General features: G+C 67.0%; 3 protein-coding genes and 1 long non-coding RNA gene across 9 annotated transcripts; 1 reads left to right on the forward strand and 3 right to left on the reverse strand.

The window, feature by feature from the left end:
- Positions 1 to 79: 79 nt before the first annotated feature.
- Positions 80 to 10,291, reverse strand: LMF2 (lipase maturation factor 2). The gene is made up of 14 exons (XM_051773665.1): positions 10,163 to 10,291; positions 8,857 to 9,110; positions 7,724 to 7,752; positions 7,032 to 7,228; positions 5,416 to 5,594; positions 4,621 to 4,759; positions 4,268 to 4,402; positions 4,070 to 4,175; positions 3,724 to 3,820; positions 3,465 to 3,647; positions 2,737 to 2,905; positions 2,132 to 2,243; positions 1,936 to 2,044; positions 80 to 1,205 (listed from the first exon to the last, which is right to left on the reverse strand). Exons 1-14 carry the CDS (start codon positions 10,254 to 10,256, stop codon positions 909 to 911), a joined length of 2,100 nt encoding a protein of 699 aa, XP_051629625.1. The 5' UTR covers positions 10,257 to 10,291; the 3' UTR covers positions 80 to 908.
- Positions 10,216 to 19,754, forward strand: NCAPH2 (non-SMC condensin II complex subunit H2). 6 transcript variants are annotated; one of them, XM_051773663.1, is made up of 21 exons: positions 10,216 to 10,348; positions 11,221 to 11,431; positions 11,520 to 11,621; positions 12,153 to 12,208; positions 13,026 to 13,101; positions 13,242 to 13,313; positions 13,468 to 13,547; positions 13,941 to 14,089; positions 14,168 to 14,251; positions 14,798 to 14,895; positions 15,160 to 15,231; positions 15,344 to 15,410; positions 16,632 to 16,739; positions 16,952 to 17,005; positions 17,250 to 17,320; positions 17,427 to 17,487; positions 17,567 to 17,647; positions 17,776 to 17,819; positions 18,085 to 18,186; positions 18,961 to 19,110; positions 19,188 to 19,396. In XM_051773663.1, exons 2-21 carry the CDS (start codon positions 11,324 to 11,326, stop codon positions 19,335 to 19,337), a joined length of 1,785 nt encoding a protein of 594 aa, XP_051629623.1. In that variant the 5' UTR covers positions 10,216 to 10,348; positions 11,221 to 11,323; the 3' UTR covers positions 19,338 to 19,396. The 6 variants fall into 6 exon arrangements, with proteins under 6 accessions (XP_051629623.1, XP_051629619.1, XP_051629620.1 ...); XM_051773659.1 differs by having other exon boundaries at positions 17,564 to 17,647; positions 18,961 to 19,754; XM_051773660.1 differs by having other exon boundaries at positions 13,941 to 14,251; positions 17,564 to 17,647.
- LOC127463826 (uncharacterized) lies at positions 13,289 to 17,083 on the reverse strand. Its single transcript, XR_007901006.1, has 4 exons — positions 16,618 to 17,083; positions 14,135 to 14,321; positions 13,460 to 13,500; positions 13,289 to 13,344 (listed from the first exon to the last, which is right to left on the reverse strand). It is a non-coding gene; the product is annotated as an uncharacterized LOC127463826 (long non-coding RNA).
- A 744-nt stretch (positions 19,755 to 20,498) lies between the features above and the next one.
- LOC127463836 (protein SCO2 homolog, mitochondrial) lies at positions 20,499 to 21,342 on the reverse strand. Its single transcript, XM_051773752.1, has one exon. It carries the CDS (start codon positions 21,340 to 21,342, stop codon positions 20,527 to 20,529), a length of 816 nt encoding a protein of 271 aa, XP_051629712.1. The 3' UTR covers positions 20,499 to 20,526.
- Between the last annotated feature and the right edge of the window lie 309 nt (positions 21,343 to 21,651).

The following is a 21,651-nucleotide window of genomic DNA, read 5'->3' on the forward strand; positions in this document are numbered from 1 at the left end:
GGGCCCAGGAGCCCCCCAAATCCCAGGAGAGCTGTGGGGCTGGAATGTCAAAGGCTTTATTTAGAAAATTATAGGAAACCTCTGGACCTCTGAGCTTGGGGCTGAGCTGGGGGGGGGAAGCGCAGGATGGGCAGAGCCCATCGGGGTGGGGGACATGGGGGGCAGCCACCCCAAACTGCCCGGGGGGCACCTGAGGGGCTGGGCAGGGTAAGGAGGAGGGTTGGCACTGCCCAAACTGCTCCATCCTGCTGGCAAGGAGCCCCCCATCTGTGCTGAGCACCCCCAGCCGCATCAAACCCCCTGTCCTTGTGGGGCCTGGAGGGGTCCCTGGGCAGTGGGGAGGGGTCCCCAGTGGTCCCCAGGCTGTGGGGAGGGGTCCCCAAGGGCTTCCTGGGCAGCGGGGAGGGGTACCCGGCAGTCCCTGGGCTGCAGGGAGTGCTCCCCAAGCAGCGGGGAGGGGTCCCCAAGGGGTCCCTGGGCAGTGGGGAGGGGTCCCCAGCGGTCCCCGGGCCGCAGGGAGGGGTCCCCAGGAGATCCCTGGGCAGCGGGGAGGGGTCCCCAGGCCGCAGGGAGGGGTCCCCAAGGGGTCCCTGGGCAGCGGGGAGGGGTCCCCAGGCTGCAGGGAGGGGTCCTCAGCGGTCCCCAGGCCACAGGGAGGGGTCCCCAAGGGGTCCCCAGGCCGCAGGGAGGGCTCCCCAAGGGGTCCCTGGGCAGTGGGGAGGGGTCCCCAGCTGTCCCCAGGCCGCAGGGAGGGGTCCCCAAGGCAGTGGGGAGGGTCCCCCCCGCATGGCCACACCGTGCTGAAGGCACTGGGGGGGAACACCGGGAGCCCCCCGGGGCAGGGCCCAGCTGACACCCCCCCACCCAGGGCCCCCCCGGGCTGGCACACGGGCGGGGGGCTGCGGGTGCTACTTCTTCCTCTTGGGGCCGGGCCGCCCCTCCCCGTGGCCCTCGCCCCCCGCCCGGCCCCGCCCCTCTCCCCGCACCCCGTTGCGCTCCCCCCGCTCCCCCCGGGCCTTGTGGCGGGCGGGGGGCGGCCCCCCCCGAGCCCGGGGGCCCAGGGCCCGCAGCACCCCCACGGTGGCCGCCACCAGGTAGAGGGTCCAGAGCACGGCGGGGCCCGAGAAGGGCCGGGCCAGGCCCCGAACCCAGCCCAGGAGCCGCGGCAGGGCCGCGTCCGACCGGCGCCGTGCGGGGGGCTTGTCCTGCCGGGAGAGAGCGGGTCAGGGACAGGGAGGGGGCAGGGGAGGGGCAGGGAGGGAGGCAGGGGGGTCAGGGGAGGTGAGGAAGGGGGGTCAGGGGTGAGGGAGAGGGGTTGGGGGTGAGGGAAGGGGGTCAAGGGGTGTCAGGGGCAAAGGAAGGGATGGGGAGGGCAAAGGGAAAGGGGAGGGGAGTTGGGGTCAGGGAGAGAGTGAGAGATGAAGGATGGGAGGTTGGGGGCATGGGAAGGTGAGGGAAGGGGGCTCAGGGGCCATGGAGAAGATCAGGAGCAAGGCAGGGGCATCAGGGGTGAGGAAAAGGGGCTCAGGGGCCAGGAAGAGAGTCAGGGATGAAGCAGGGGGGTCAGGGGCCAGGTGGGGGTATGAAGGAAGGGGGTCAGGGGTGAAGCAGGGGGGTCAGGGGCCAGGTGGGGGTATGAAGGAAGGGGGTCAGGGCCCAGGGAGGAAGATCAGGGTGCAGGGAGGGGGTTCAGGATCAAGGCAGGGGGATCAGGGGCATGAAGGAAGGAGGGCAGGGCTCAGGGAGGAGGATCAGGGTGCAGGGAGGGGGTTCAGGATCAAGGCAGGGGGATCGGGGCATGGAAAGAAGGGGGTCAGGGCCCAGGGAGGAGGATCAGGGCCCAGGAATAGGGTTCAGGATCAAGGCAGGGGGATCAGGGGCATGAAGGAAGGAGGGCAGGGTGCAGGGAGGGGGTGCAAGGCCCCCCACACCCACCTTGAGGCCGTGCTGGCTGAGCAGGCTCTCCAGCGTGGGGTCTCCCAGGGACACGGTGGGGAAGAACTCCTGGACGTGCTGCCGCCGCCACCACGGCGCCGGGCCCGGGCTGGGGAGGGGCAGCTCAGCTGAGCCCCCACATCCCACCCCCAAACCACTGGGGGTTTGGGGTGCAGGGGGCCCCGTCCCCGCTCACCTGCCCTCCGAGGGGCCCGTGAACCAGTACTTGTAGAGCTGGGCCCGCAGGAAGGTGGGCGGGCGGGCGCTGAACGGGTACCGGGACTCGTCCACCTGCACCAGCCGGATCACTGCGGGACAGCCACAACAGTGGCACCCCACACTGCTGCAGGGGGACACCCCAAACCACCACGGGGACACCCCAAACCAACGGAGGGACAACCCTGAACCTCCACGGGGACACCCTGAAATTCTGTGGGGGGACACCCCAAAATTCTGTGGGGGGACACCCCAACATGCTGCAGGACACCCCAACTGCCACAGGGACACCCCAAACTGCTGGGACACCCAAAACCACTGCAGCAACACCCCAAACTACTGTAGGGACACCCAAAATCACTGTGGGGACACCCCAAACTGCCGCAGGGACACCCCAAACTGCTGCTGCGGGGGGACATCCCAAACCACCGCAGGGACCCACCCCAAAGTGCTGCAGGGGGACAACACCACAGCCCACCGTGGGGACGCCCTGACAACCATGGGGATGCCCCGATCCGTCCCCAGAGCCCCCCAGAGCCCCCCGAGCCCCCCGCCCTGTGCCCCCCGTGCCCCCCTCGCCCTCACCGTCGCGCTGGCCCTGCAGCAGCCGCAGCACCAGGGCGCTGAACCAGGGGCTGCTGTGGTGGTGCCCCAGGGCAGCGAACCAGAGCTGCCAGTCCAGGCGGGGCTGGTGCGGGGCCACCACGGCCGGCGCCGCGCTCACGTTGCCGGGCTTGTACATGAACTCGATCTCCTGCGGGATGGCAGCGGGTGGCACCGGGATATGGAGCCCCCCACCCACCCCAGGGTCACCAGTGCCCACCCCGGGGGCTCCAGAGGGGAACGAGCCAGTGGGAAGCTTCCAGGGGAAGGTGGCCCATGGCACGGGGGTGGAACTGGGTGGTCTGTAAGGTCCCTTCCCACCCAAACATCCCGGGATTCTGTGACAGGGACACCTCACAGCCCTGGGCAGCGTTCCAGGGGGAAACGGGGGAATGTGGGAAAGGGTGGCAGGAAAAGGACCTGGGGGGGGCTCTAAAACCAGGGAACAAGTGACAGGACAAGAGGAAACGGCCTCAAACTGTGCCAGGGGAGGTTCAGGTTGGATATCGGGAACATTCCTGGAAGGGACGCTCAGACATGGGAAGGGGCTGCCCAGGGCAGGGGTGGAGTCCCCGTTCCTGGAGGGATTCCCAAGCCCTGTGGATGTGGCACTTGGGGACACGGCTCAGCGGTGGCCTTGGCAGTGCTGGGGGACGGTGTGGCTCCCACCCCCCGTGCCCATCCCGACCCCGTGCCCGCCCCACACTCACCGTCCAGCTGTGCCCGTCGTAGCTGCCCTCCAGCACCACCTCGGGCCGCCCCCCGACCCCCGTCATCCTGCGGAACAGCCCGTAGGAATTCACCACCTGGAACCGCTCCACCGCCCCGAACAGCCGGTGGACGCCGGGCCACAGCTTCCCGTTGGACTCGTGCTCGATGTAGGTGAAGGGCACCTGGCAGGGGCAGGAGGGGTCTGTCACCGTGGCTCGGGGGGGCCCCCAGAGCCCCCCGGCCCCCCCGAGCCCTCACCAGGCTGACGGCGAACAAGCTGACGGTGGCCGTGGCCATGATGGCCCACTGGAGGGTGGCCCAGAGCTTCCAGAAGCATCCACGGACACAGGCACAGCTGGGGGGGCACGAATGGGGCATTAAGGGGACAAAGAGGCACCACCCCCCAGTCTGGGGGGGCTCTAACTGTGAGCTGAGGGGTTCAGAGCCCCCCCATGCTGTGCTTGACTGCTCCAACACTCCCAGCTCCCGGAGCTGCATCGCCCCCTTCCCAGCTCCCAGAGCCCCCTCCCAGCTCCCCCAGCACCCAGGGGTCCCCCACACCCTCAGGGCACCCCGGGGGTCCCCAGTGCCCCCCGACACCCACCGGTACATGGCCAGCAGGATCTCCCAGGACAGGGACAGGAAGGCCACCCCCACCAGCGGCAGCGTCACCGTCCGCAGCCACGTCGTGAACTCGTGGTAGGTGAAGGCTGGAGCCAAGGGAAAGCCGTGGCATCAGGGAGGGGCTTCTCCAGCCCCCCAGGGTGGGGGCTGAGGGGTCAGCAGCCCCCCCTGGACATACCCACTTTGGAGTCCAGCAGCTTCTTGTCCCAGTTGATCTCCAGGCCGAAGTACTGCACGGTCCAGTAGAGCAGGAGCCCGTAGGTGTTGAGCTCCAGCAGCGTGGCCAGCACAGAGCCCAGGCTGGGGGGCCAGGCTGGGAGGGTTGGGGGGCTCAGAGCTGGGCTGGGAACCCCCCCAACCCCCCTGAGCCCTCCCAGGGTGTCCCATGGCCGCAGCCCCTCACCCTGGGGGTGGGGAGGGGTCGCACTGGCAGCAGCTCCCACAGTGGAGCCACAACGTCACCTGTCCCCTGTCCCCTCCCCACCCCAGAGCTGGCCTTCCCCCCCAAACCAGGGGTCCCGGGGGTCTCACCGCTGCCCTGCCGCTTCTTGGGGCGCCCCAGCCAGCGCCCCACGTGCTCCTCGTCCAGCAGGGAGAAGGCCAGGACGATGGTGAGCATGTTGAAGAAGTTGTAGTTACCCGTGAGGATGATGAGCACCTGCAGCAGGACCTGGGGGGAGCAGGGACGGGGTGGGGGGGTCACGGGGCTGGAGGGGCATGGGGCTGGGGGGCAAAGAACACTGGGCACCCCCCAGCACCACCATCCCATCTCCCAGTGACAGCAGAGCGAGGAGCCGACCCCCAGCCTCTGGGGAGACCCCCTGGGCACCCCCCAGCATGAGAGGGGGCCTGGGGGGCTCACAGAGCTGGGGGGTCATGGAGACAGAGGGCAGAGGGCACTGGACATCCCTCCAGCAGCAGCATGGCCACCCCACATCCCAGTGCCCACAGAGGAGCCAACCCCCTGCCCGAGGGGAGTCCCCCTGGAGACACCCCTGCACGAGGGGGGCTCAAGGGGGTCACAGGGCTGGGGGGTAGAGGACACTGGGCACCCCAACACCACCAGCACCAGCGTGGCCACCCCATGCCCCAGTGCCCACAGAGCGAGGAGCCAACCCCCAGCCCCTGGGGAGCCCCCCTGGAACCCCCCAGCACGAGGTGTGGCATAAGGGGGTCCCGGGGGTCACAGAGCTGAGGGGGTCATGGGGCTGCAGAGCAGAGGGCACCCCCTCCCACCATCAGTGGCACAACCACCCCCTCTCCCAGCACCCCCACAGCCAGGAGCCCACCCCGAGCCCCGGGGGTCCCTCGGTGCCCCCTCCCCACCTGGCAGTAGAAGGCGAAGAGGCGCAGGCGGCGCAGGGGCGCGAAGAAGAGCACGGGCACGGCCACCTCGATGACGTAGGTGGCCACCACGCTGAGCTTCTGGAACCACACGGGCAGCTGGTGGGCGAGCCAGGCCCCCGGCGTGGGGATGCACTGCGTCTCGTAGTGGTACGTCAGCGCTGGGGGCACGGGGGGCTCAGGGCAGGGATGGCCCCCACGGGGCAGGGCCCAGCGCCCCAGAGCACAGGGCTGCCCGGGGGCACGGCCTGGGGCAGGGGCTGCCATCCCCTCGAGCGTGGGGGCACGGCTGTGCCCCCCAGACCTGCAGCCCCTCACCTGTGAGCCCCCTACAAACCCACCTCCCTGACCTGTGAGCCCCCCACAAACCCACCCTTCTGACCTGTGAGTCCCCCCAAACCCACCCCCTCACCTGTGAGCCCCCCCAAACCCACCCTTCTGACCTGTGAGTCCCCAAACCCACCCCCTCATCTGTGAGCCCCCAAACCCACCTCTCTGACCTGTGAGCTCTCCAAACCCACCCTCCCTCACCTGTGAGCCCCCCTCAACTGAGCCCCCCAAACCCACTCTCCTCACCTGTCAGCCTCCACAATCACCCCTCCCATGAGCCCCCCAAACCCACCTCCCTGACCTGTGAGTCCCCAAACCCACCCTCCCTCACCTGTGAGCCCCCCTCACCTGAGCCCCCCAAACCCACCCTCCTCACCTGTCAGCCTCCACAACCACCCCTCCCATGAGCCCCCCAAACCCACCCCCCTCACCTCTGAGCCCCCCTGACCTGTGAGCCCCCAAACCCACCCTGCCTCACCTGTCAGCCTCCACAAACACCCCCCTGTGAGTCCCCCAAACCCACTCACCTTACCTCAGCCCCCCCAAACCCACCCCCTCTCACCTGTGAGCCCTGCAAAGCCTCCTCCCTCACCTGTGAGCCTCCCCACCTGTGAGCCCCCCAAACCCACCCCCCTCATCTGTGAGCCCCCAAACCCCCACCCCCGACCTGTGAGCCCCCCACAAACCCACTCCTCCTCACCTGTGAGCCCCCCTCACCTGAGCCCCCAAACCCACCTCCTCACCTGTGAGCCCCCCTCACTTGAGCCCTCCAAACCCACCCCCTCACCTGAGACCCCCAAACCCACCCCCTGACCTGTGAGCCCCCCAAACCCACCCCCTGACCTGTGAGCCTCCAAACCCACCCCCTCACCTGAGCCCCCCAAACCCACCCCCTCACCTGTGAGCCTCCAAACCCACCCCCTCACCTGAGCCCCCCAAACCCACCCCCCCTCACCTGAGCCCCCAAACCCACCCCCTGACCTGTGAGCCCCCCAAACCCACTGCCCCTCACCTGAGCCCCCCAAACCCACCCCCTCACCTGTGAGCCCCCAAACCCACCCCCTCACCTGTGAGCCCCCCCAAACCCACCCCCTCACCTGTGAGCCCCCAAACCCACCCCCTCACCTGTGAGCCCCCCAAACCCACCCCCTCACCTGTGAGCCCCCCCCAAACCCACCCCCTCACCTGAGCCCCCCAAACCCACCCCCTCACCTGTGAGCCTCCAAACCCACCCCCTCACCTGTGAGCCCCCAAACCCACCCCCTCACCTGTGAGCCCCCACCAGGTGGGGCAGCGGCTGCTCAGCTTCACGACCCCCGAGGCGAACATGAGGCGGAAGAGGAGCCACCGCACCCCCCAGAAGGTGACGGGGTCGTGGGGTCTCCAGGAGGGGGACCCCCCCCTCAGCAGGCGCAGGGGGGCCACGAGCACGGCCAGGAACCCCGTTTCCAGCAGCAGGCTGTCCCTGGGGGGGGTACAGAGCTGAGCCCCCAGTGCCACGCACCCCTCAGGGCCGGTCCTGCTCCCCTCGGGGGAGACAGACCCCCCCACACATGGGGCTGGGACCCCGGCTCGTTGTGCCCCCCGTCCCACTGTGCCCCCTGGCCTTGTCCCCCAGAGCCCCCCATATCCCCCCCTGGTCCCAAGAGCCCCCCACGCCCCCTGCCCTGGTCCCAAAAGCCCCTGTCTCACCATGCCCCTCATCCCAGTCCCCTGTGCCCCCTGCCTGGTCCCCAGAGCCCCTGTCCTGCCAAGCCCCCATCCCCGACCCCCAGAGCCCCCATCCTGGTGTGCCCCCCCACTGTGGTCCCCAAAGTCCCCCACCCCCTTGTGCCCAGCACCCAGAGCCCCCACCCTGCTGTGCCCCCCACCCTGGGGGCTGCAGGGAGTGCAGGACATCTCCCCCAGCTCCGAGCCCCCCACAGCCCCCCCAGAAGGCCCAAGGGGGGGTCTGACTCACCACTGGAAGTACAGGAAGACCTGTCCCACCTGTGGAGAGGGAGCAGGGGGTGAGTGGGGCAGGTTTGACCCCCAGACCCTTCCCCACATGGAGAGTGGTGGGCACAGACCCCCCCTGGCCCCCCCCAGCTCCTTTCCCAGCACGGGGCTCCAGGCCAATCCCAAGGAGCCGTGGGAACGGCAGCACTGGGATCACAGCCCGGGAATGCTCGAGGGGGGGGGGGGGGTGTCCCGGGGGGGCCATTCCACACTGGGAGTGTTCCCTGCCCACAGCCCGGCCCGGGGGAGGAGCAGGGATGTGCTTCCAGGGATGTGCTTCCAGGGATGTGCTTCCAGGGATGTGCTTCCAGCATTGCCGTAAAAGGGAGTGAGGAGGGAACGGCCCGGGAACAGCCAGAGCCACACCGGGATACAGAATTCCAAGGGGACAGCCCCCACAGAATTCCAAGGGGACAGCCCCCACCCCGGGAGGTGACGACTCCCTACCCCGGGGGGGGGGATGGCCAAACACGGGTGATTTATCCCTGATTCCAGAGGGAAGATAAACCCTCCTCCTCCCCCCACAGCAGCCGGCTCTGACTCACTGGAGCTCCCGGGGTGGCAGGAGGGAGGATCCATGGAATCATGGAATGGTTTGGATGGTAAGAGACCTTAAATCCTATCCCATTCCAAATCCCTGCCATGGGCAGGGATACCTTCCACTGGATCAGGTAGCTCCAAGCCCTGTCCAACCTGGTCTGGAGCTGGAGAGGGACTTGGGACAAGGGATGGAGGGACAGGACACAGGGAATGGCTTCCCAGTACCAGAGGGCAGGGTTAGATGGGATATGGGGAAGGAATTCCTGGCTGGGAGGGTGGGGAGGCGCTGGAATGAATCTCCCAGAGAAGCTGTGGCTGCCTCTGGATCCCTGGAAATATCCAAGGGCAGGATGGAGCAACTTGAGCCAGTGGAAAGTGTCCCTGCCCCTGGGGGCTGGATTGGGATGGGATTAAAATTCCCTTCCTGCCCAAATCATTCCCTGATTCCCTGACTGTATCTCCCAACACCTTCCCCAGCTCCACGAGGGAATCTGAGCACACCAGGAGCTCACAGGACGGTGCCAACCCCCTCCAGGGCCCCCCCCAGCCCCTCACCTGGTAGAGGGACAGGTAGAGCACCCGGAGCAGGGCGAAGACCAGGCAATCCCGCATGGACTCGCACAGCAGGGCTCCGAGGGACGCCAGGATGCCCACCAGGCACAGCAGCTCCATGCCCTGCTCCGTGTCCAGCCCCAGGCGCGGGCTGAGCCACAGCAGGGTGGGGGAGTCCCGGAGCTGCTCCCACAGCCCCTTCCCGCTGAGCCGCAGCACCCTGCGGGCCGGCAGGATCCCCTCCCTGCCGTACAGCCCTGCAACGGGAACGGCAGTCAGGCATTCCCAGGAAAACTGGGGCAGCACGGCCGGGAGCCCCCCGGGCAGCACCTCGGCCTCATCCCCGGGGCAGCCCCCGGCTCGTCCATGTGCTGACTGGGGGGCTCCAGGCTGTCCCATCCCAGCTTCCCAGCTGGAACCGGGAGCCAGTGGGAAGAGCCCAGGTGCAGCCCAGGGGCTGCCACAGCCAGCCCGGCCACGTGGACGGAGGGGACGCCGCTGCCTGCTGTGGGCAGGGCGGTTGGGGGGCCCAGGGGGGAGTGAGGAGCTGCTCCCCAGTAGTCCTGGTCTTCCCAGTAAGGGAGAGATCAGGTTATGGGGAGGGAAACGGGATGGCAGGGGCGGCCCTGCGGCCCCGGGGGGGTCTGTCAGCCCCATCCCGGCTCTGTCCCGGCTCCACCGGCCCCGTTCCAGCTTTATCCCAACTCCACCAGTCCCACTCCCGACTCCACTGGCCACGTCCCGGCTCTACTGCTCCCGCTCCCAGCTCTGTCCCAGTTCTACTGGCCCCGTTCCAGCTCCATCCCGGCTGCATCCCAGTTCTACCTGCCCCATGCCAGCTCCATCCCGGTTCTATCGGACCCGCCCCAGCTCTGTACCGGCCCCATCCCTGGCTCCATCCCGGTTCTACCGGCCCCGTCCCGGCTCTCTCCTGGTTCTACCTGCCCTATCCCCGGCTCTATCCCGGTTCAACCGGACCCGTCCCGGCTCCGTCCCGCCTCCATTCCGGCTCCACCAGCCCCATCTCTGCTTCTATCCCGGTTCTACCGGACCCGTTCTGGCTCCATCCTGGTTCTACTGGACCCCTTCCAGCTCTATCCCCGTTCTATTGGACTCCTCCCAGTTCTGCCCCGGCTCCATCCCGGTTCTACCGGACCCGTCCCAGCTCCGTCCTGGCTCTGTCTCGACTCTCCCGTCCCCATCCCGGCTCCACCGGCCACGTCCCCGGCCCCATCCCGACCCCGTCCGACGCCCCAGCCCCATCCCGGCCCTGCCCCGCGGCCCCCGGCCGTCCCTCCCCCCGCGGTACCGGGGATCTGCACGTAGAGGGAGCCGAAAGCGGCCACATAGACGGCGGCCAGCCCGGCCAGGAACAGCGCCCGCGGCCGCGCCGCCTCCGCCATGGCGGCCCCCCCTCAGGCCCCCGCGGCGCGCACCGATGACGTCACGGCGCGGCGCGCGCGGGAAACGCGAACATGGCGGCGGGGAGCGAGCGGTGAGGGGGGGAGAGATGGAGAGAGAGAGGGGATGGGAGAGGGGATGGGAGAGAGAGGGGAGTGAGGGGGAACGGGAATTGGGGTTGTGATTCGGGATCGGGGTCGGGATTGGGGATGGGATCTGGTTCGGGATAGGGATCGGGATTGGGATCGGAATTGGGAGTGGCGTCGGGACCGGAACTGGATCTGGATCAGAACGGGGATCAGGGTTGGGATCGGGACTAGAGTTGTAATCCGCGGTCGAGATTGGGACTGGGATGGGGTCGGGATTGGGATCAGGATCAGGATCATGGTCGGGGTCAGAATCAGGGTTGGGAATGCGGTCAGGACTAGGATTGAGTCGGGGTCGGGATTGAGGTTGGGATCCGGGGTTGAGATCGGTCTGGGGAGTGGAGTTGGGATTGGGGTAGGGATTGGATTGGGGTCAAGGTTGGAGCTGGGGTTGGGATTTGGGTTTGAGTCAGGATGGGAGTCAGGATTGGGATTGGGGTTGGGATCGGAATCGGGGTTGGGATCGGAATCGGGGTTGGGATCGGAATCGGGGTTGGGATCGGAATCGGGGTTGGGATAGGGATCAGGGTTGGGATAGGGATCAGGGTCAGGGTTGTGACCCGGGGTCGGGATTGAGATTGGGGTCAGGACTGGGTCAAAATCAGGATTGGGGTTGGTGCCAGGGTCTGGATCAGGGTCAGGAACAGAACTGGGGTTGTGATCCATGGTTGGGATTGGGAATGGGGTCTGGATGGGGTTGAGATTGTATCAGAGTGAGGATTGGGGCTGGGATCGGGATTGGGATCAGGATCAGGGTAAGGATTTTCCAGCCTCAGCGATCCCACGTTACCTGAATTGCTGCCTTTCCGTTGAACTGCAGCTGATCTGGGATTCCTGCCCCAGCTCTCCCGGGGTCCCACTGACCTGCCCCCATCCCCTGTCCGTGACTGCCTGGTCTGAGCCCCCCCGGGGGGAATCCTGCCATGGAGGAGGTGGAGTCGCGATTCCTGCACCTGCTCCAGCCCATCCGGGACCTCACCAAGAACTGGGAGGTGGACGTGGCCGCCCAGCTCGGGGAGTACCTGGAGGAGGTAACGGGGGGCTCCTGCCCCATCCCCCTCCCCGTGCCACCCCCACAGCCCCCCGGGACTCAGCCTGTCCCGTCCCTGCCCTTCCCAGCTGGATCAGATCTGCATCTCCTTCGACAACGGGAGAACCACCATGAACTTCACGGAGGCGGCGCTGCTGATCCAGGGCTCTGCCTGCATCTACAGCAGGAAGGTGAGCACCCAGGGGGGCCCTGCTGCATCCCAGGCCCATTCCACGAGCCCTGAGCTCCGTGGGGTCGCCCTGGAATCCCCCCTTGGCTTTGAGAGACCTGAGTTGAATGACTAACGGGAACAAAAGGATTTACCGTTCCTAAATTTAACTCCTTTGTAGGTGTTGGCAGCCCGGGAAAGGGCAGGGATTTTGCTGTTCTCCCGTTTTCCTGCAGAGGGTGGGATATAAAATCTTATTTCCTCATAAAATCACGGGTTGGAAGAACATTAAAGCCCATCCAGTACCACTCCTTTGCCGTGGGCAGGAACACCTTCCACTAGACCTTTCAAACTAGCTTTGAAAAATTCCAGGGATTTCCCCAAATCTGGCCTCAGGATGGCTGAAACAGGGAAAAGAACAACAAGAATTCATGGAATTGAACTCCAGCTGTCCTGAGATAATGGGAGGTGGGGGGAAGGGTGGTTCATCGGGTGGAGTAGCTTTCCTGGAAGCTGCTCCCAACCTTTCCCAGCTCCAGGTGCTGTTTTCCAGGTGGAGTACCTGTACATGCTTGTCTGCCAGGCACTTGACTGTATCTCCAATAAAAAGTAAGTGGGAATTTCCCTTCCCAGGGGGAGTTTTGCTGGGGCTGCTGCCCCATGGAAACACTGCTGTGGGTCTCTGCCTCGGTGCTCCCATCATCACTGGCCATTCCCATTCCCATTCCCAATGAGATCTGGTGGCTCCTGCATGGATTGGTCATTTTTAGTTGTTTATTTTTACCTGCCACATGCAGTTTGTCCCCAGCAGCTCTGCCTTGTGTCCCACAGTGTGGATCTGCAAAAATCATGGGATTACAGAATCCTGGAGACTGGAAAATCCCTCTGGGCCCATTGAGTCCAACTGTCCCCAGCTCTGCCAGGGCCACCACTGACCATGTCCTCAAGTGCCACATCCACAGGGCTTTGAAATCCCTCCAGGCATGGGGACTCTATCCCTTCCCTGGGCAGCTGTGCCAGGGCTGGACAGCCCTTTCCATGAGGAAATTCCTCCTGGTGTCCAACCTGACCCTCCCCTGGCCCAGCCTGAGGCCGTTTCCCCTTGGCCTGGCCCTTGTTCCCTGGCAGCAGAGCCCGACCCCCTCCGGCTCCCCCCTCCTGGCAGGGACTTGCAGAGCCAGAAGGTCCCCCCTGAGCCTCCTTTGCTCCAGGATGAGCCCCCCCAGCTCCCTCAGCCCCTCCTGCTGCTCCAGACCCTTCCCAGCTCCCTTCCCTTCCCTGCACACGCTCCAGCCCCTCCAGGTCTCTCCTGTCTGAGGGGCCCAGAACTGCCCCTGGGATTTGGGGTGTGACCTCCTGCTTCTCCCCACCCCTTCAGCCCCCTCTCCCACCCATCCCGTGGATCCTGACCACGTTTTTCCCTCAGGAGGGAGAAGCTGCCCACCTCCCTGAGACCCGACGGCCGGGATGACGATGCCACCTTCACAGACAGGCAGGAGCAGGTGAGGGGGGTCCTGTAGCCCGTGTCCCCCTGCCCTGCTCCTGTGGGATCCCTCGGTGGGAATGTCCCGTGTCCCCCTGCCCTGCTCCTGTGGGATCCCTCGGTGTGCCGGGGGTGACACTCCCGTGGCTCTCCTGGCAGTTCCTGTCCCTGGATGACATCAAGGACACCAGCCAGGCCAGCGTGGACATGAGCAGCAATCAGCAGCCCAGTGTAAGAGGGACCTGTCTCCTTTTGTCCCTCCCTGTGGAAGGGTTTTCCTGGGTGAATCCCAGGGCCATTCCAGCAGGAGTGGTGGCCCTGGGGACAGTGACACCTGTGCCAGGGCCTTTCCCAGGCTCCTTCCCATATTCCCTTACCCTGCCAGGCTGTGAACGTCGTTCCCTTGACCCCGATGTCTCTGGTCCCCCCGGAAGAGATGGAGAAGAAGGAAAACCCCCTGTTGAGGTGCCACCACTCCCCCAGTCACCTCTGGGTGGGGGGACTGTGTCCCCCCATTGCTGGGGGGTTCCCCCTCCTCTACTCCAGCTGGGATCCCTGGGTTAGAGTGTCCTGTGTCTCCTTCTCCTGCTCCAGTCGGGACCCTTGGGTGGGAGCACCCAATGTCCCCCTCCCTTGCTCTATTCGGGATCCCTCAGTCCCTCAGGATAAGCCCCATGGCTGCACAATTCCTGCTGGGATCTGCCTCTGGTGGGAGGCAGGAGGGTCCCAGGGATGTGCAGGGAAATCCAGACAGGACCGTGCTGGTTGAAAGGGCTGGGGTGACCCCAGGCTGGAGCAGGGGGGCTTTAGGGCCCCCCCAGCCTGGTGAGGGGGGTCCCTGACAGGATGTTCCCGCAGCCGGAGAGGGGAGGTGCTGGCGAGCAGGAAGGATTTCCGGATGAACACCTGCACCCCCCACGCCACGGGAGCGTTCCTGCTGGAGCTGGCCGGGCTCTCCCCCACACACCTGCAGGAGCAGCGCCTGGGGAGCCCCAGGAGAGCCACAGGTACCTGGGGGGCTCCGGGGGGGTGTCTGGGGAGGGGGCACTCACCTCTCACTGTCACCTGCCACTGTGCCCCGGCAGGAGCTCCGGGATCTGGTCCTGCTGTGGAGCATCCGAGTGCCAGCGTGGCTCCAATCCGGGCACTGAGCTTCTCTGAGGAGGCAGGTGAGTGGTGTCACCTGGCTGTGGGGGATCCAGGTGGTTGTCTTTGTGTCCATGGGTCTGTCTGGGAATGCTGGAGAGGAGGAGGGTGAGGAGAGACTTCATCCTTCTGCAGCTCCCTGCCAGGAGGGGGGAGCCGGGGGGGGTCGGGCTCTGCTGCCAGGGAACAAGGGACAGGCCAAGGGGAAACGGCCTCAGGCTGGGCCAGGGGAGGGTCAGGTTGGGGCTGAGGAGGAATTTGTTGCTGGAAAGGGTGGGGAGGCCTTGGCAGGGGCTGCCCAGGCCAGGGGTGGAGTCCCCATCCCTGGAGGGATTTCAAAGCCCTGTGGATGTGGCACGTGGGGACATGGTCAGTGGTGGCCTTGGCACTGCCTTGGTTGGACTCGGTGGGCTTAGAGGGACTTTCCAACCCAACCAACTCCATGATTCCCTGCTCCTGCCCTCTGGTGCCCCTTGGCCCTGGCAGGAGAAGCACCCAGGGGAATTCTTTGGTAGCCAGGCTGGAAGCCTCCAGAAGCCTCTCCAGCCTCTGCCCGTTCCCCCCCCCAGGTGCTGCAGGACCAGATGATGACAACGACATTCCCGGGGCCCTGGGGGACGACGTGGAAATGACCCTGGCCCCGAATGAACACATCGAGGCACAGAGGGTCCGTGTGGGCAGGGCTTGGGGGGCTGCCCCTGCTCCTGCCCTGGAGCCCCTCACTCCTTCCCTGGATCCCTGGGCCCTGGAATCCCCTTGCTTCTTCCCCAGATCCCTTCGCTCCTTCCCCGCCACTCCTCACTCCTTTCCCAGAGCCCCCCACTCCTTCCGCAGACCTCTGGACCCTCAGGCCCCCATCATCCCCTCCCCGGACCCCCAGCCCCCCCAGGCCTGCAGGTACCAGCCCTCACTGTCTCTCTCTGTGTCCCAGAGTTTACCCCGGACACGGGGATATGTCCTGCGGGAGAAACCCCCCAGCCAGGACCCCAGAGCCCACAGCAAGGTAAGGGGGGCCTGGAGCGGGGGGCTCTGGAGTGGGATGTGACCCCCCCAGGACACTGGGGGGATCCCAGGGTGCCACGGGGAGCTGTGCTCCATCCTCACCCCTGTGCCAGGAGGTGCCAGATCCGTGGCAGAGCCTCGACCCCTTCGGAGACTCCGAGGAGAAGCCGTTTAAGAAAGGTGATTTTTGGGGAGGGGTGCTGGGGAAGGGGGGGTGCTCCAGGGGGGTTGGGGTGCAGGGACAGCACAGCTCGGCTTCCTGGCCCACAGCAGCTCATTCCCAGCCCCGTGGAGGGGCCTTCCTGGCCCACAGATGGTCATTCCCAGCCACATGTCCCTCAGCATTCCCAGTCCCACAGCGGGTCATTCCCAGTCCCACAGCGGGTCATTCCCAGTCCCACAGCGGGTCATTCCCAGTCCCACGAAGGGTCATTCCCAGCCCCACGAAGGGTCATTCCCAGTCCCACAGCGGGTCATTCCCAGTCCCACAGCGGGTCATTCCCAGTCCCACGAAGGGTCATTCCCAGTCACACAGTGGGTCATTCCCAGTCCCACAGCGGGTCATTCCCAGTCCCACAGCAGGTCATTCCCAGTCCCCCAGCGGGTCATTCCCAGTCCCACAGCCAGTCATTCCCAGTCCCACAGCCGGTCATTCCCAGCACCACGAAGGGTCATTCCCAGTCCCACAGCAGGTCATTCCCAGTCCCACAGCAGGTCATTCCCAGTCCCACAGCGGGTCATTCCCAGTCCCACAGCGGGTCATTCCCAGTCCCACAGCCAGTCATTCCCAGTCCCACAGCGGGTCATTCCCAGTCCCACAGCAGGTCATTCCCAGTCCCACAGCCAGTCATTCCCAGTCCCACAGCGGGTCATTCCCAGCACCACGAAGGGTCATTCCCAGTCCCACAGCAGGTCATTCCCAGTCCCACAGCGGGTCATTCCCAGTCCCACAGCGGGTCATTCCCAGTCCCACAGCGGGTCATTCCCAGTCCCCCAGCGGGTCATTCCCAGTCCCACAGCGGATCATTCCCAGTCCCACGAAGGGTCATTCCCAGTCCCACGAAGGGTCATTCCCAGTCACACAGCGGGTCATTCCCAGTCTCACAGCGGGTCATTCCCAGTCCCACGAAGGGTCATTCCCAGTCCCACGAAGGGTCATTCCCAGTCCCACAGCGGGTCATTCCCAGTCCCACAGCGGGTCATTCCCAGTCCCACAGCAGGTCATTCCCAGTCCCACAGCCGGTCATTCTCAGCCACGTGTCCCTCAGTGTCCCCTTCCCATGATAGGTCATTCCCAGCCCCGTGACATCCAGAGGGATGTGGGAAAGGGGCCCCTTCCCCATCCCGGCCCCTCGGGGTGGCCGTGCCCCCAGTGCCACTGTGTCACCTGTGTCACTGCAGGGAGGCCCTTCCTGATGTCACACAGCCTGGACGACATGGTGGGAGGCAAGAGGAAGAGGAGGGGCCCAAGGAAGCTCCAGGACTTCATGAGGTGGTTCTCTGCAGCCTGTGAGTGATTCCCGCGGGATCCTGCCGGGATCGGAATTCAGGAGGATTTAAAAACCCGGACGGATTGAACAGCCCTGTGGATGTGGCACGTGGGGACGGGGGCAGGGGTGGCCTTGGCAGTGCTGGGGGGACTCCATGGGCTCAGAAGGCTTTTCCAACCTCAACGATTCCATGGATCTGCCATCCAGTGATTCCCAATCTCTTCCCCCCAGACAACAACGTCACAGACAGCCGGAAAACCAGGAGGAAAGGCCCCACCTTCGCAGGTGAGGGGGGGACGTGGCACAGGTGGCACCGGGAGGGCCCTCAGGGTGGAATCTCCCACAGTTCCCAGTCCCAGGGGAGACCAGGGACTGGATTCTGCAGTGGGGGGAGGATGGAGGGGAAGGGCACCCCAAAACCGTGCAAGGGGAGCCTGGGAAGGCCCCCCCAGGCCATGGTGTGCCGGGGGGGCTCTGCTGGGTGTGGGTGCTCCCCAGATCCGTGTTCCCCATCCCTGTGTCCCGGCAGACCTGGAAGTGCTGTACTGGCGGCAGCTGAAGGAGCGGCTGGCGGCACAGAGGAAGCTCAAGAGCCAGGGGGTGAGTGGGGTGGGGGGTAAATCAGGGGGCAGAGGGACACCAGCCCCCCCACCCCGGGGCTCTGGGGGTCTTCAGGGTGTGCTCAGGGCTGTTCCCCTTCCTCCAGGAGCCACTGTGGGAGCCGGAGCTGGAGCAGGAGCATGGGGCTGACTACGACCAAGGGGCAGGTACTGGCACCCCAAATTCCCCCCTCTGAGGGCTCGGGGGGGCCCCAGGGGGCACTGAGGGGTCTCCCCATCCCAGCAGATGATGATTTTGTGGAGCACGAGGATGTGGAGGAGGATGTGGAGCCCGAGGTGCCAGAGTTGCTGGGAGAAGGATCCCTGGGTGAGCTGCTGATCCTCCCCCAGATTCCCCGTCCCACCTGTCCCTGGTGGGTCCCCTGTGCCCCCCAAAGGTGTGGGGGTGCAGTTGTGTGCTGTCCCTGCCCCCACCGTGCCCCCCTTTTCCCACAGAGCCCCCGGAGCTGGGATACGAGGAGCTGGTGCGCAGGAACGTGGTAGGTGCCAGTGTGGGGATAGGGGGGTGCTCCCAGAGGGTTGGGGTACCCCCCAGAGGGTTGGGGATGCCCTCAGGAGGGTCAGAGTGCCCCCAAAGCATTGGGGTGTCCCCTGAGGGTCAAGGTGCCCCCAGGAGGGTGGGGTGACCCCCAGAGTGTTGGGGTCTCCCTGGGAGGGTTGGGGTGCCCCCAGGAGAGTTGGGGTGTCCCCTGAGGTTTGGGGGTGCCCCCCTGCACTGCCCTGTCCCTGTCCCTGTCCCCACAGGAGCTGTTCATGGCCAGCTCCCAGAAGTTCGCGCAGGAGACGGAGCTGTCCCAGCACATCCGGCGCTGGGAGGAGCGGATAGAGCCACTGCTGCAGGAGCAGGCACGGACCCCGGGGAGGGCAGGGACCCCCGGGAGGGCAGGGACCCCCAGGGCTGGGGCAGAGACTCCCGGGAGGGCAGGGACCCCCAGGGCTGGGGCAAGAACCACTGGGAGGGCAGGGACCCCCAGGGCTGGGGCAGGGACCCCCGGGAGGGCAGGGACCCCCAGGGCTGGGGCAGGGACCCCCGGGAGGGCAGGGACCCCCAGGGCTGGGGCAAGAACCACTGGGAGGGCAGGGACCCCCAGGGCTGGGGCAGGGACCCCCGGGAGGGCAGGGACCCCCAGGGCTGGGGCAGGGACCCCCAGGGCTGGGACACCCCAGGCCTGGGGCAAGAACCATTGGGAGGGCAGGGACCCCTGGGGAGGGCAGGGGCTGGGACAGAGACCCCCAGGGCTGGGGCAGAGACCCCCAGGGCTGGGGCAGAGACCTCCAGCTGGGCAGGGACCACCAGGGAGGGCAGGGGGACACAGGGGACTGGGGGGGGCAGGGGACTGGAGCGGGCAGGGACTGGGATGGGCAGGGATCACCCAGGGAGGGCAGGGATCCCCAGGCAGGACACTGGGGACAGGGGGCTGAGGTGGGCAGGGAAGAGGGTGGGCAGGGAGGGCAGGGACTCCGTGGGTGGGACAGTGGGGACAGGGGACAGAGGCAGGCAGGGACTGTGGTGGGCAGGGACCCCCCAGAATGGGCACGGACCTCCTGGGGAGGGCAGTGACGCAGTGGGGCCCTGGCAGCCCGTCCCTGCCCACCCTGAGGTGCCCCCCGTGCCCGCAGGAGGCCCGGGCACCCTTTGACATGCGGGAGTACGGGCTGGCCCTGACGGGGCGCTGCGGGGGGCTGGGACAGTGGCACTCCCTCGCCAGCCTGGTGGCCGGGCAGCCCCCCTTCGAGGTGTGCCGGTACCTGCTGGCCTCGCTGCAGCTGGTAAGGACTCGGTGGGGGGGCCCAGGGGGTCCCCGGGTGCGCGGGACCCCCGCCCACCCCCGTGCCCCCCTCCCCAGGCCAACGACGGGGTGGTGGAGCTGGAGCAGGACGAGGGGCTGGAGGCGGCGCTGGACACGGCGCGGCTGCGGCTGCTCACCCTGCGCCCCGCCCACGAGAGGTTCCAGGGCTTCCAGCCCCCCTCCCTCAGGGACCCCCACCCCCAATAAACCCCCCGTGTGCAGGAGCAGCCGTGGAGAGCGAGGGAAAGGTGTCTTTGGTGGGGGGTGGCAGGTGGTATGGGGGCTGTTGGGGGTCGCTCCGCTCACCTGCCTGTGGGGTGCCACCCCAGGGGACAGTCCTGGGGTCCCTCTGCCCACCTACCCCTGTTCTCCCTCCTTGTGGGGAGGGTCCTGGCAGCTCCAGGGTGTGGGGTCCTCCCTCCCCACAGGACAGTCCTGGGGGACTGCAGGTGGGAGGGGTCACTCCACAAACCTACACAAGGCCTCCTTCCTTGTGGGGAGGGTCCAGGGGGGCTAGAGGGGTCACCTCACTCACCTACTCATGCTCTCCCTCCTCATTAGGAGGGTCCCTGGGGGGCTGCAGGGGGTGGAGGGGGCAGTCACTTCACTCACCTTCACAGAGCCCTCCAACCAGTCCTGGGGGCAACAGGGGCTTTGAGGGCCCATCCACCCACCTACCTGTGGTCTCTCCTGGGGGGCCACAGTGGGGTCTGTTAGGAGTCCCTCCCTCCCTCTGGGATACTCCTGGGGGGCACTGGGGCCTATTGGGGGTCCCTCCCTACCCCTGGGACACACCTGGGGAGCACCAAGGTCTCTCGAGGGTCCTTTCCTGGTCCTGGAACACACCTGGGACACACTGGGATCTGTCAGGGGTCCCTCCACCTGCCCACCTAAAGTCTCTGTCCCTACATGACACACACCTGGGAGGCCACAGTGGGGTCTGTTACAGGTCCCTCCCTCCCCAGGTGACACCCTAGGGGTCACTGGGTCACTGGGCTCTGTCAGGAGTCCCTCTCCCCAGCAGACACACCTGCGTGGGGGCCACAGGGGCCCCTCCCTCCCCCTGTGACACCCCTGGGGGGTCACTGGGCTCTGTCAGGGGGTCCCTCCCTCCCCCTCTGGACACACTTGGGCTCTGCTGGGGGTCCCTCAGTTCCCAGGTGACACCCTTGGGGTCACTGGGCTCTGTCAGGGGGTCCCTCCCACCCCCACTGGACACACTTGGGCTCTGCTGGGGGTCCCTCAGTTCCCAGGTGACACCCCCGGAGGTCACTGGGCTCTGTCGGAGGTCCCTCCCCACGACACCCCCGGGTGTCACCACCCTCCCTCTCCCCCTTCTCTCCCCCCAAACCACACCAGGCCCATTCCGGGGGTTCCCCCCGCCCTTTATTCCCGTTCACCCGGGGGGCAGCGGCTCGTAGCTCTCCATGTGCCCCCTGACGCTCCTTGCCAGCTCCTCGGCCGTGCGGGAGCGGCCGTAGCAGTCCCGGACCAGCCCGTCGGGGCCCAGCAGGAAGGTGAGCACCGAGTGGTCCACCACGTAGTCCCCGTCGGGGTCGGGGGGCCCGGCGCTCACGTACACGCGGAAGGCGCCGGCGGCCGCCCGGACCTGCTCCTCGGTGCCGGTGAGGCCCTGCAGGCGCGGGTGGAAGTCGCGCAGGTACCGCCCCAGCGCCGCCGCGTCGTCCCGCGCCGGGTCCACCGTGATGAACAGCGGCTGCACCGGCGGCAGCCCCGGCACGGCCTCCAGCAGCTCCACGGCCCGGCACAGCTTCTCCAGCTCCTCGGGGCACACGTCCGGGCAGTGCGTGAAGCCGAAGTACAGCAGCACCCAGCGGCCCAGCAGGTCGGCGCGGGAGCGGGGCGCTCCGGACGTGTCCTGCAGCTGGAAGTCGCCCTGGCCCAGCGCCAGCGCCCGCAGGTCCCGGAGCCGCCGCTGCCGCAGCCGCCGCTCCTTCTCCCGCCGCAGGTACAGCCAGCCCGCCCCCGCCAGCCCCGCCACCGCCCCCGCCACCGCCGCACGCTGCCACAGCGGCAGCCCAGGGGGCTCGGGGCGCTCCGGGGCAGCGGGGCCGGCGCTCCGGGGCTGCCATGGGGGGCGGTGGCACAGCGGGTGACACAGGGGCTGGCACAGGGGGTGGCACAGGGGCTGGCACAGGCGCTGGCACAGGGGGTGGCACAGGGGGTGGCAGGGGCGCAGGGCTCGCAGCATCGCGGCGGAGGCGGTGCGGGCTGTGGGGAGGGGCACGGGAGGGTCAGAGGGGTGCGAGGTAAAGCCACCCCCGCCCCCAGGTGGTCTTGGACCCCCCAGCACCGCCGCACCCACCCTCAGCCCCCACCCCTGTTTGCTGCTGCTCTTGGACCCCCGTCCCGCCCCTCCCCGGTTCCTCAGCCCACTCCTCCTCCTGCCCCTTTGACCTCCCAACCTTGACCTCCAGGGACCCTCTGACCGCCCAGCCCTGACCCCCAAACAGCCCCTGACCCCTCATGCCGCTCCTCCCCCCAGCCCGGACCCCCAGGA

The sequence above is a fragment of the Manacus candei genome, unplaced genomic scaffold (genome assembly GCF_025592945.1).
Source record: "Manacus candei isolate 608988 ecotype Guabito, Panama unplaced genomic scaffold, ASM2559294v1 h1tg000174l, whole genome shotgun sequence".
In the NCBI taxonomy this organism is placed as follows: domain Eukaryota; kingdom Metazoa; phylum Chordata; class Aves; order Passeriformes; family Pipridae; genus Manacus; species Manacus candei.